Source organism: Chrysemys picta, chromosome 4 (assembly GCF_011386835.1).
Source record: "Chrysemys picta bellii isolate R12L10 chromosome 4, ASM1138683v2, whole genome shotgun sequence".
Classification (NCBI taxonomy): Eukaryota; Metazoa; Chordata; order Testudines; family Emydidae; genus Chrysemys; species Chrysemys picta.
Window position 1 is genome coordinate 95,833,744 of NC_088794.1, and position 13,133 is coordinate 95,846,876.

Sequence of the window (13,133 nt, forward strand, 5' to 3'; positions counted from 1 at the left end):
CCGTTATCCCAAATTCCTCTCACTTCAGTAGGGAGTTCCACACATCAATTTATTTTGTGGCTAAGGCAAAAGACAGGAAAGACAGTGGGGAAAGGCAGAGAACCATAAACATTAATGAACTGGTGATTGAGAGAAACCCAAGAGTAAAGACTACACTAAGAAACTTTTTAATTCACACTCCTATAATTTAGGCAGAATGAAATCAAAGCCCTGGGACAATTGACCACATTCTGATTACTGAGTGATTAGGCTCACCCGCTGTTCTTTTGTGCTATCTCCATCCCAGCTCTCACTCCTCTTGATCTTCTTTCCTTTCTGGAGTTCCTCTTCCTCTTGTTCCCAAGCTCTCTTCTGGTTGCTGAAAGTTTCTTGCTCCTCTAATGGATAGCTTTTATTGTGAAAGATCTCTTTTTTGTTCATCTCATTACAGGTTCCATCAAGGGGCTCATAACTTACAAACTCAACTGAATCCATTTCCTCTGGGCATGTAGGAAGCAATTCCTCATCTATATACTGAGAAGGGCTCAAGTTCTGCCTTCCAATGGGATAGATGTTGTCGGAGGTTTTGCTGGTGACTAAATTTATTTCTGGAACCTGAGCTTCTACTCCGCCCACTGATTTGGCATTGAGGTCTTCTACACTTGGAACAGTGGAATTTTTTTTGTTTGGCAATTTAGGCGGGAAGATACCTAGGGGTAGCTTTCTCACTTGACATTTATCTGTATGTGTTGTGTCTAAAGGAGCATCTCCAGTTTCAAAATATATATTTTCCTGTTCTTTGATATAAAATGCATTATTGGACTCCTTTTCAACATCTTTTCCTAAGCTCAAAGGATCTTCTGGCTGTGTTGCCAATTTGGGAAAAGTTTCAGCACTATTAGACACAGCAGCAGTTTGAGAGACTGGGACAACTTCAGACTTCCTTCTACAATTTTTTAGCCTTGAACAAATATTAACAATACCTGATAATTCAGACACAAGGCTGGGGTCTACTTGTTCTGCAGGAATGTCATTGACTTGGGAGAATTGCTTAGTCTGTTCAGAGTCTTTTGGGGAATCTTTTGTAATTTTTTCCCATTCAGCAGACACTCCCTCATTTTCCTTAGTCTTTTTGTAAGAAAGTATAACAGTGTCTGGTCCATCAATGTCTAACTCTGTGGGTCTGTGTTCATGTCTAGATGAAGTCAACTTCCCTGGATCATCTTTCAAGTCTATACTTCCAGTATCCAACACATTAAGTGCACCCCTGTTCAAACTATCAGTGATCTCCTTAGATAAGTGAGACTGCTGGACTGGAATTTGAACCTGGGACACACCATTACAATTTTCTTCATCACCATCCAGGAGCCTATTCTCAGCAACTTTTCTTTGACTTTCACTCTTGTAAGTTGGGGATTCTATTTGGTTCTCTGGAAGCTTGAAAGACACTCTCTTTGATTTAGGTTTTACTTGTTTTCTCGGATCCTGGCAGTATACAGAACTTGAGTTGCCCTTGGGAAGGTTAATAACATTCTGTGGTTCCTGAATATTATCCAAAGTGACTTCAGGAAGTGACAGAGTGACAGGACCAATGGACTTTTCCGTGGCAACATTGTGGATTTTCAGTGTATCTGTTTCTTCCTTTTTATAGGGAAATACTAAAACTGATAAAGCAGGGAAATCTGGTCCATGTTTGTCCCTAAAATCTGAGTGGCATCCATTACCCAAATCTTCTGCATGCATAAAATGCATTTTCTCTCCACAGATAGGGGCCGATGTTCTACATACATTCTGCTGCTGGTGGCTTTTACTTGACACTTCTTGGTTCTCAGATCCTTTAAGATTATTACTATTAATAGCAACAGTGTGAGATGCAGTGATATCCATCTTATCCTGGTTACATGTAAACACAATGGTTTCATTAACAGGAAGAACAGGACCAACGTGGGTGGTTTGCTCACCTTGTAGGGCGATTTTATCATCTAAGGACACTGTATGGATTTTAGTGGTCTCCATGTCATCACCCATTGCAAACACAACTGTTTTGCTATTTGAAAAAGCTTCCTGTCCAACCCACTTATCCGGTTTTAATCTATCCACATGCATGACTCTTTCCATAGTTTTATCAATAGTGTGAGATTCAGTTATTTCCATATCATCCTGATTAAATACAAACACCATTTTATCTCCATGAACTACAGACTGGGTTTGAGGTGCTCTCTCACCTTGTGAGGCGATTTCACGGTTTATTGGTGCTGTATGGCTCTTTGTGATCTCCATGTCATTCTCACCACCCAGTGAAAACACAACAGTCTTTTCACTGGTTGGGCCAATCAGACTTTTCCTTCCAGTCCCTTTACCTAGTTCTGGCACAGTCTGGGATGCAGCCTTTTCCATAGGTTTATCAATTACAACAGTGTTGAGTCTAGTTATTTCCATGTCATCATTGTATGTAAATACAACAGTTTTATCTGCAGGGATTAAGGGTATTCCATTACTTGAACTCTTGCCTTGTAGGTAAATTTTATTGTCTGTTGCCATGGTGTGGCTTTTGGTGATCTCCATGTCATTCTCATCACCAAGTGAAAACACAACAGTCTTTTCACTGGTTGATCCAATCAGACTTTTCCTTCCAATCCCTTTACCTAGTTCTGGCACAGTCTGGGATGCAGCCTTTTCCATAGGTTTATCAATTACAACAGTGTTGGGTCTAGTTATTTCCATGTCATCATTGTATGTAAATACAACAGTTTTATCTGCAGGGATTAAGGGTATTCCATTACTTGAACTCTTGCCTTGTAGGTAAATTTTATTGTCTGTTGCCATGGTGTGGCTTTTGGTGATCTCCATGTCATTCTCGTCACCAAGTGAAAACACAACAGTCTTTTCACTGGTTGATCCAATCAGACTTTTCCTTCCAATCCCTTTACCTAGTTCTGGCACAGTCTGGGATGCAGCCTTTTCCATAGGTTTATCAATTACAACAGTGTTGGGTCTAGTTATTTCCATGTCATCATTGTATGTAAATACAACAGTTTTATCTGCAGGGATTAAGGGTATTCCATTACTTGAACTCTTGCCTTGTAGGTAAATTTTATTGTCTGTTGCCATTGTGTGACTTTTAGTCATCTCCATATCATCATCCACTGAAAATATGACAGTCTTCTCATTTGAAAGAGACGATGGATTTAAGGGGCATTGGTCACATCCTTGTTGCTGCACACTATCTGCAGCTATAATGGTAGGGCATGAGGTCAACTCCTTTTTCTTTGGAAATAAAGTATCTTTTCTTTCTGTTAAAACTGTATCAGGAACACTTACTACACAGCTACCAGTCAAATCCATATTTTCCTCAGAGAAAAAAACAACTGACTTTTCCAAAAGAGAAGCCATCTGTGAATTTTTTGTATCTGGCATCGATGTTCTGGCTGTTTTAGTGAAGTCCTGTGTTGAAGAAAGTGAAGCTGCTTTACTAGTTGAAGAAAGTCTCTCAGGATTTGCAGTGTTTGACAGTACCTTGTTTAATGCTACCATAGTATGGCTTTGCTGTTGCAATTTGGAATTTTTTGAGTCAATGTGTATTCCTGCTGTCTTCCCAAAACGCACATTTCCTTTAATATCAGAGGGAAGGGCCTCATCACCAGAAGTGAAAGAAAACCTTGGAACAGCAAGGGCTGGAATTTGCTTATTTCCAGGAGTGTCATTCTTTTGATTTGAGTTCATTCTGAGACTCCCACATTCTATTGCCGCAGTCTGACTTCTAGTAATATCTATATCAGAACCACCAGAAAATAAGAGGGTCTTATTTTGTAGTTGTTTTGGTTTAGATATTATACTGTTCTGAATATGTGTACGCTCATATTCTTGTGCTACTAGAATAGGAGCAAAGTCAAGAGCAGCAGTAGGATTTCTGGTTATATCCATACTTTGATCATCTGGAAAAACAACAGTTTTGTCATTAGTATAGGCAAGTGAAGGGTTGACTAGACTTTTCCTCAATTGTTGAGATATTTCACAGTTTTGCCTTTGCAAAGGTTTCGGCACACAGTTGTTGCTGGCACTGCTGTGGCTTTTGGGGACTTCCATCTCTTGCTCTTGTGATGAAAAAATAATGGTTTTGGGATTGGGATGACTTCTTTTAATATCCATGTGATCACTCATTCCTGAAAGAGGATTTTCCTTGTCATGGTTTAGAAGACTTACAGCTCCATTCACTTCTTTGTTCCAGTTCTCTCCTGGAATAGTTTTAGGCTGCATTTGTTGTTGGCTTGTAGTTATTCCAGTGTTTTGATTGTCAATGACTACAGCATGACATTTAGTTATTTCCATTTCTTCCTGCTCATTTAAATTAGAAGAGCTAGATTTGTTACCAAAACTTTGAGGTTTGAATTTCACAGAGGTGAACATATCAGCAGAGACAGGAGGAAGTTGACTTTCAATGCCCTTTTCAACATCCTTGGCAATATAACTTCTAGTCAAGTCCATATCTTCCCCTGAGAAGACTACTGTTTTGTCACTTGGCCGTGAAACGAGCAGAGAAGTCACTGTGCTGTGTCGAAATGTGCCCTTAGAAGTCCAAGAACCAGGATTTGCACTTGAATCTAGCCCCAGAGTCTCAGAAGCAGCTCTGTGATTTTGGATCCCTTTTTCACTTCCATTATCTGGCACAGAAGATATTGTGTGTGCATTCTTTTTACATTGCCTGAGAACTTGATTATCTGAAGTTATTTGACATTTTGTAATGTCCATGTCGTCATCTCTTGAAACTGTTTTTTCCATTAGCAAAGAGATGGCATTTCCTGGTTTTTGAAAAGCTTCATAACAAGACTTGCCAGTTGCCTTGGAAGTTTCATTACAGTTTACAACTGTACAATTCCCAGTAACTTCCATATCATTACAGCTGGAAAAGACAATGGTTTTATCACCATGGAAGACGGACTCAAAAGAAACACATCCAGGAACCCCAGTCCTTGTTCTGCAACCTTGATTAGAGGTCTGTGATGCTTTGTGACTGTCTATCAAGATAGTATGGCTTTCAGTAATACCCTCCTCATCTTCTACACTTACAGTTTTCTTTTCAACACATCTTTGGGGGTCCTGTGGAACAACCAACTGATGGTTAGATGTTCTCTTTAATCTAGAATGGTCAGCCACAAAACCGGATAAATCCATTCTGATGGTCTGACTGTGTTTCTCAATGTTGAATGTGTTATTTTTGGTGAGGGACATTTTTACAGTTTGGCTGGCAGTCATATCCATATCTCCACAAGCCACAGTTACATCACCACATTCTAATTGCTTTGATAAGGCCTCACAAGTATTGGGGAACATGGTATTAATGTTAGATATATGACACTTCGTAATATCCATTCCATCATCTTGTCCTCTGAAGATTCTAGTCACATTGCCGGTGTTCTCTTGTGCATGGGAATATACACACTCCCCTAGAGGAAATGCACTACTTTCTGGAAGTTGTGAAGGGACAAAAAACAGGTTCTCCTTGTCAGGTCCTTCAAGAGTGGGGCTGGTAAACATTTCACTTGACTTCAGGCTTGTCAAGAATTCACTGAAATCTATTTTCTTTACTGGGTCAAAGTCTGGCTTCTGTTGGAGAGATGGACATGCATAATTTGCCTCTGTAGGATCACAGAAAAAACGAAATTCCTTGTTCATTTCTGGCCCTTCGTTTTTAGATGTTAACCCAGCTAAAAATGATTTGATGTCTATTTTCCTAGGTTTGTCAATTTCTTCATTGTTTTTAAGGTTACGTGTGATCACTGCAGTGTGACTAGCTGTCATATCCATTTCATTTTCATCCAAAAAGATAAGTGTTCTGTCGTTTCTATTCATTTGATTGTTGTCTGTATCATGCCACTAATGAAGGACAGGAAATGAAAGTTACTGACATTTACAAGAAGTGCTAAATCAATTATTCTGGTTAATACAAGGCTCAATTAATGTGGCATAAAGGCCAGTTTTATTGATTTATTTAAAAATACACTTGTATCTGACCTTCTGGGTGAGCAGCAAGTACAGACACAGCTGTAGCTAAAAATGAAAGCTTACACACCTTCAAGGAAAGAGACAGGACTCCATAATTACAGCATAATGCTGTGTAACATTTTAGAGTAAGAGTTTCCTTCAGAATTCTACAGTGGTATATAAACTTATAATATGTTGGATCTATCTTGCTTAGATTATAGCTGGATCACTGATCCTTATTCATAAAGTTGGGTCAGTTATGGATCAAAAATGTTCCATTTTTCTTTCCAGTCATATGTTGTGGCCTAATCCTTTCTTCCTGGCTGCAATCAAAAGCCCTGCCTTGTTGCTGGCATGTGTATGCTCATATCAGCAATGGGGTCTGGAAGTTATACAACTCTTTTTCCCCCACAACCAAGAAGATAATGAAGAAAAGATTTAGACAACCAAACGTAGTAAAAGAAAACTGACCAATAATGATCCACAATTGACCAGGGTCCTCATATTTTATAAAGCGTACATCAAGGAAAAATATTCTATACACACTTTATTTAAAGTACAATTCTTTTATGCAATGCAAGCAATAAGCAGTATGCTAGAAGAAGCATAATCTGTTTGGGCTTTTCTAAAACGATCACGAGTCTAGGCTTTAACTTGACCAGTTTAGCATGTGTTAAGGTATACACTGCTTTGTCTACACTAGACTTTAGAACATTTTAGTTAGTTTGTATTAGATAACCCATCATTAAATCCTAGTCTAAAAAAAGTCAAATGGCATTGCAACAGCAGCAAGTATCTTGGCAAATGTCTGTCTTGAAAAAAAAGAAGCATGAGCATGTTCCACAACACTGGGTTACATCCTCCCAGGATGCATGAGTGAAGTGTAACAACACACAAACTCAATGATTTACCATGACCAACCATGATTACAATAAGATTAGCTGCAAGGTTGGGCTTTTCACTGCCTGAGTCAGTAGGGTAAACTACAGAGACACACTCAAACACCAACTGTTTACTATCTTTCTGGAACAATGCAGTGGCCACAGGGATAATGGGTTAATGTATCTATTCTTGCCTCAATCTTCAAAAGAAGATCACTAGATGAGAAAAGCATGGGTGAGCTCTCCTAGCTATGAAAAGGCAGTTGGCACAAAAGTCTCTTCTGCATACCCTGAGATCACAACTTCCTACACAAATGAATGCAATAGATTTTGGACCCAAATATTCTCAGCATGAAAGAGTGAAAGTATTCACATACCTCAGTCTGCTGCACCGGTGTCTGGATTGGGGCATGAAGCAAAGTGTCCATCCCTTTTAAGAGAAAAAAGTATTGCATCCATTGAGTTTTGGATCATAGGAAATGGGGATCTGTGAACTTAGTCTACATGTATCAGTAACTGAGTGTGGACTGAACAAAAATACAGCCAACTAAGACAAATATACCCTGAAATAAGTTTTCATCAGTCTCTTGTGAGGAAGTAGCTGAGGTCCTACAGCAGGATGCTTGCCAAGCAGTTTATGGGGCAAAAACCCCAGTTACACAACAGTTCTCTTCATTAACAGACAGACTGTTCCAGGACTGCTCACATCCTTTTTCACAATAAGCAGTTTTGGACAAAAGTAACTTGTTAATAAAGAAATCTACTTTCAAACTTACCAGTAATCTCGCACTGAACAGTTTCAGGCCCTTCATTTCTAAAAAAAAAAGTAGTTTTACATAAACAGTTTAGTAAAAGATTTCAAAACACAGGGCTCTTATTTCAGTACTATAACAAGAAGTGAGCATCCCAAATATTTTGCATACTGGTGAATTATTATTTCCCACTGAGGAAGAGAGAAGGGCTAAAATTAATTCCTCATTCTAAGCCCAGACCTTCTGATTTAGGTTATCCCCTTCTGATCCCAATGAGCTATAAGGCAGTTTGAGTTCAATCTTCTGTAAACTAAAAGGCTCCAGTCATTCCATCTCAGGGGAAAGGGGAGTATCAAGTGAACACTTCTCAGTGTGACTTCTGATGCCCCCTCCTTTCGGTGTCCTTTACTGCTCTTTCAGGACTGATAGACTTTAGCACAATGAAGGAAAAATGGGGGATAAAGAGGGGGAGGTGGGACGAGGGTTGGTTTAAAGCATGTTAGTACCTAGACAGGGCTTGACTCCTTTAAAAATGTTAGCTGTTCGTAGCCAATCCTAAGCTCCTCCCTCACCAACTAAAATGTTTTAAAGGCATCAAACTCTACATTCACGAGGTGCATCAATATGTTTTAAACACTTTAATCAAAATCACACTAATATTTTTTTAAAACACCACCACATTCCCCCTCATCTAGACAAGGCCTTAGAGCCCAGATTCCATGGGCTTGTCTTCACTATGAAAAGTGGTGTATTTTTAGCATGAATTAGTAAACTCAATAGGGTTCACCTCAAAGAGCTAACATGTTAAAAATATTTTTATCTAGTATAGATATGATCCAAACTATCTTCCCTGTCCCATTAATTGTTTTTTGAAGTGCAAATACCACCACTGTGGTACTGCATAGGGAGTGGAAGCCTTTGAAACATACAGGTCTTATTTCTGTCCATCCTTTAAAAATCTTTGGGAAAAATTTAGGCTTTGTTATTTTCTAAAGACTTCCACTATCTTCATAGAATTAAACATCACTAGCAGCAGAAAGCTTGAAGAAGAAACTGTTCTAGATTCTTTGGGAGCTATGACTAGTGGTGAATACCATGACCCATACAGCCTTATTATTCTGAGTGGTTGAACTGAACATGTGCTTTCTTCAAGATTATCGTTTCCATAACCAAGCTAAACCCCCTAAACTAATTTTTAAAATAAGAGTATGCCATGTTTAATTTTGTTTTTGAGAGAAACATTAATTTTGATGGTTGTATCATGCAAGGAACTTTCCTCCCTCAGAGCACAGCTCTTAAGGTGTGCAAAAAAGCAATTTTCCAAACTTACTGGTTAAATAGGATTTGATTCCTTATATTTGCTGCGCTCTCTAAAAATAAAATGAGAATACAAATATTAAAGCAACAATATGAAAAGCGACATCAAGACATTCAGAGATAGGAATTAACTGCAGGAAAAAGGTGTTCTACTCTTTCTGACTTTTGTTGTGCCCTCTCACAGTCAGAAAACCAGAAGAACAGAACAGCTTGAAGTCCTGTTAACTCTTTTCAGGTACTTGCTACACAAACTTTTGGGAGCTGGGAGTAGATAGAAGGATATTCTGCTGGGTCTGTAGAAATTGAATACAAATGGCTAAATATATAAAATAGAAACATTTATTTTGATCTATCAAAAGTTTCCTCTCTTAGTTACATGATCTACAAAACTGTTAACTAATTGGCTCTCAGCCTGCATGCAGCTACATTGACAGGTCTGATTCAGCCTGTCACTGACGCTTGGCCCCGCCCTTCCCTATCAGTCAGTGACTGACAGGTCTAGTTCTGCTTATGTAGCTGCACGCATGCTGAAAACCCACTGGCCAACAGATCTGTAGACCCTATAATTGAAAGAGAAATGAGTCTTTACCTGTATTTTCTGGCTCTACCACATTAATTTGAAGATCTGTCTGGAAAACTCTGAAACAAAGAACAGAATAGCCATTGTATAAACTACACAAAATTATTTCTACTAGAGCAAAAGATGTTCTGTTTAAAACCAAGTTAAAAAAAATCACTTTTGATTTCAGCCCTTCTCTATATTGTATGTTCTGCAAAATACCTGAACACAAGTGCTCAGAAAGACAAGAACTTCCTGAATCTACCTCCAACTTCCCATGGGAAATTATCTTTATTGGACTTAAAATGAAAGCCACGAAAGTGAATTAATGACACAACCAAAAAATTCTAGTTATAACATCTTCCCTTTTGCCTTCTTTTCGAGACAGGCAGAAGAATGGGTTATAGATCTCTTCAAATTCCTGAGGTCTCTGACTTTCAATTTACTCCCGCCACCAATAATAGACAGTTCCTTCACTTGAATTCTCATGCATTTATGCAAACCTGTCAGTTTCACTGGCCACCAGTTCACTGCCTGGGATGTACATTTATACATAAACAATCTGTAGATCAGCAACTTTCAGATTAAACGTACTTTATGGTATCTGCAAAGCTGACACGGCGAGAGTTCTTCCGACGCTTCTCAGTGTCATAATCCTAAAGATAGAGAGAGGACACAACAATATGATTTACAGGTGACTGTTAATCTTATTCCATATAAACCAGCAAACCATTCCTTGGAAAAGATGGGCGCACAATACATAGAATGCATTTACTATCATCTTTAACAGCTCATCAGAGCACAAAAACTGGAGTTCACATATAATCCACAAAGTCATGCAGTAGAGAACCAATTAGACTTAAGGATGCAGCCCTTAAAGTATATGTTCTGCATTAACTATTCTCCATGCTAATGTGATATGTCTGATGCACAGTTTCAGATTTCAATATAACCAGGCCTAATTTAGCTAGAAAAACAGGAATTCCATCTGCAGCTTTTCTCAGACTTCCCTTTCCCTAACCTACAGATCCCCACCCTAGAGCAAGCAGCTATTGTGGAGTCTTCCTCTCAAAAATCAGTCATCTCTCAGGCACAGTAAGTAGAGCACTACTGACAGGGAGTGTTTCTCATACTGCCTGACACACTAGAAAATGCATATGGTGCTGAGCAAGGGATTTACAGAATTTCTCTCAATCCTACCAAGTAGCCAAGAAGGATGGGAAGAAACAAAGATTCACCATCCTCACTACTGTGGGAAGAGATGTATCAAAGAATCACAAAATAACCACAGCACAGTGTCTTGCAATAGCACTGTTCGTATTGCGTCACTGTGATGACACTGTCACAAGGTAAACAGTGCAATGGAATGTTAGAACTTCACAGCTCTACGGCTCTCTGACTCCATTCACAGATCCAGCAGCTCTGAATCTCAGCAAGGTTGAGGATCACTTATTTAAGGGAATATACAGAAGACTTATATGACAGGGTCCAGATTATATACCTGCAACAAGACTAATTCCGTGGAATTCTTCTAAATGCATTTCAAAAATCGTAAACAATGCCAGCAACATGAGCAATTGTGAGTAAAGTCAAACTGCTAAGAAATGATGGAGTTACATTGATCAACGTCTATCTTAACAAAAACCTTGATAGTTTAAGGAGACATCTGTTGTTGGGAAGATCCCTAACAAGGTGGATTATGAGCTGTTCTTCACACTTGAACCAGATTTGGCATACGTACTGTATGTAAGTATCTCAGGCCTTATTTGCATATACTGTTGGAAAACATTCACCTTTTGTTCACTTACAGTAAACATATGCTGACTGACATTCATTAAGACTCATTGTAATTGCTCTTGCCACTGACTAAATATGAAGATAAACAGCCTGATCAATAGTGCCTCTGTGCCTTGCCCTTTTTCATTTGCGGACCCCTAAAAAATTTCAAATGCAGGTATGTACCCCCTTTGGAAATCTTAGACAGTTTGTGGATCCCCAGAGGCTCATGAACCACAGGTTGAAAACCACCGTTCTATGGTAACAACAACCTTTTGCAGACCTCTTAAACGTAGTCTGAAGATCCCACAGGAGTCCACGGACCACAGGTTGAAAACTCTACTCTACATGATACAGGAGGAGACTGTTGGCTAGACAGGAGTATTTTGAATAGAGGAGTTGAAGAAACAAAGAAAAATGGCCAACATAGTGATTAAGTAAATAGACCATAAAAGTAAGAAACAGAAACTAACTAGCCACATTCAAAAGCTCAAAGGTCAAATATTGGCATCCTGTATATCTTTCTTGTATTCCTCAGTGAAAAATGGGACAAGCAAACAATTGAAAATTTAGATTCTGTGATCAATGAAAACCACATATACACAGCAAACGCTTTCTGGTGAGTAAGTTAAATTTTCCACATTCATATTTATCATAGTGTAATGAACAGCGTAGTCCATGTATATCCTAGAGCACAGATTTAAAGGAGTGTATTACAAACTTGTAGAATGGCTGGAACTATCTCCACACGTACTATGGGGTGGCAGACGTATACTTGAACTAAATCATGTACTAAAAGTTACTCTGTATAAAATGAAAATATTAATGTTTGTTAACCTTTACCTTAAATAGAGAGTTTGCTGCCTAGTTTTTAATAAGTTAATTTTAGCTTTACATATGTAAAATCATTTTAACTGCCACAATAGTCTATAAACACTAATCAGCCTTAAAACTGTAAGTCTTATGGACTGTAACAAAAGCAAGTAATATCTACTAATTGTTAATTATTGTTCTCGTCCCTCTCCTTTTACTTTAAGTAAGTTTGCTTTTGTTAACTAAAACACAAAAAATAAAAAACTGACTGGAATAAACACTTTAGTTAGCCTACAAAATATCAGATAAATGTTAGAGGAAGTCCACAGAATTTTAGCAACTGAAGCATTCATATTCTTGAGCAGTTATAACAAGATTTTCTACATGTGCAGCTGTACCAGTGAGGTGACTCAATCAATGACATTTGTTCAGAACAGACTGCAGTTGTCAAAAATATTGACAAGTAAAGGGTTAATGCCTACCTGAGTGAATTCATTCCCACTCCCAAGGTCCTTGAGAGGACTCCGTGGAGCTTTTAAAATCTAAAAGGAAATATTTATAATAGTTGAGAAGATGATTTCTGCAGCTTCAACAATTGGTCTCCTACAAAAGATCAGGCACTCAGGAAAGCTAACAAATGAGTAACATGTTCCAATACAAACCATCTTTCTCCTCTCCTCTACTATGATCAGAATGCTAATCAAGCACACATTTTGCTGCTGCGTCCTGATTTCTAGAACTTCACGTACCACAAATGACAGTTTCCAAAAAGCAAGACAGTACAAAACTCCACCTGAGAAAAGTAGTGTGCTGGATTGGGATATTAGAAAATGGATGAAACAGTAAGGTTAATTTGGTATTGCACACTGGTGCAGAAGATAAGATTTTTGTAAAGAGATGTTAATGACCAAAGGAAGATGAAAGTGCAGCAATTCTTAAAACCTCTTAGGAATTTTTAAAGCAATTATACAAGATGTACATCTCAGGCAGAGAGCTCACTCTGAATTTCTGAGCATATGTTTCATTTCACTGTTTTAAGCACTTCCAATTCTTCTATTAGACAATAAGGAACAT

The 13,133-nt window shown here is 38.4% G+C and overlaps 1 protein-coding gene across 2 annotated transcripts in view; it reads right to left on the reverse strand.

Annotated features, from left to right (window-relative positions):
* KNL1 (kinetochore scaffold 1) overlaps window positions 1-13,133 on the reverse strand; it is a 49,463-nt gene that overhangs the window by 29,897 nt on the left and 6,433 nt on the right. For both annotated transcript variants that reach the window (XM_065593152.1, XM_042849478.2), the window contains exons 4-10: window positions 12,542-12,601; window positions 10,065-10,126; window positions 9,501-9,550; window positions 8,925-8,964; window positions 7,619-7,656; window positions 7,220-7,272; window positions 256-5,853 (exon numbers count right to left, since the gene is read on the reverse strand). In XM_065593152.1, the coding sequence (XP_065449224.1) occupies window positions 256-5,853; window positions 7,220-7,272; window positions 7,619-7,656; window positions 8,925-8,964; window positions 9,501-9,550; window positions 10,065-10,126; window positions 12,542-12,601 (5,901 nt within the window). The remainder of the gene's footprint in view (window positions 1-255; window positions 5,854-7,219; window positions 7,273-7,618; window positions 7,657-8,924; window positions 8,965-9,500; window positions 9,551-10,064; window positions 10,127-12,541; window positions 12,602-13,133) is intronic.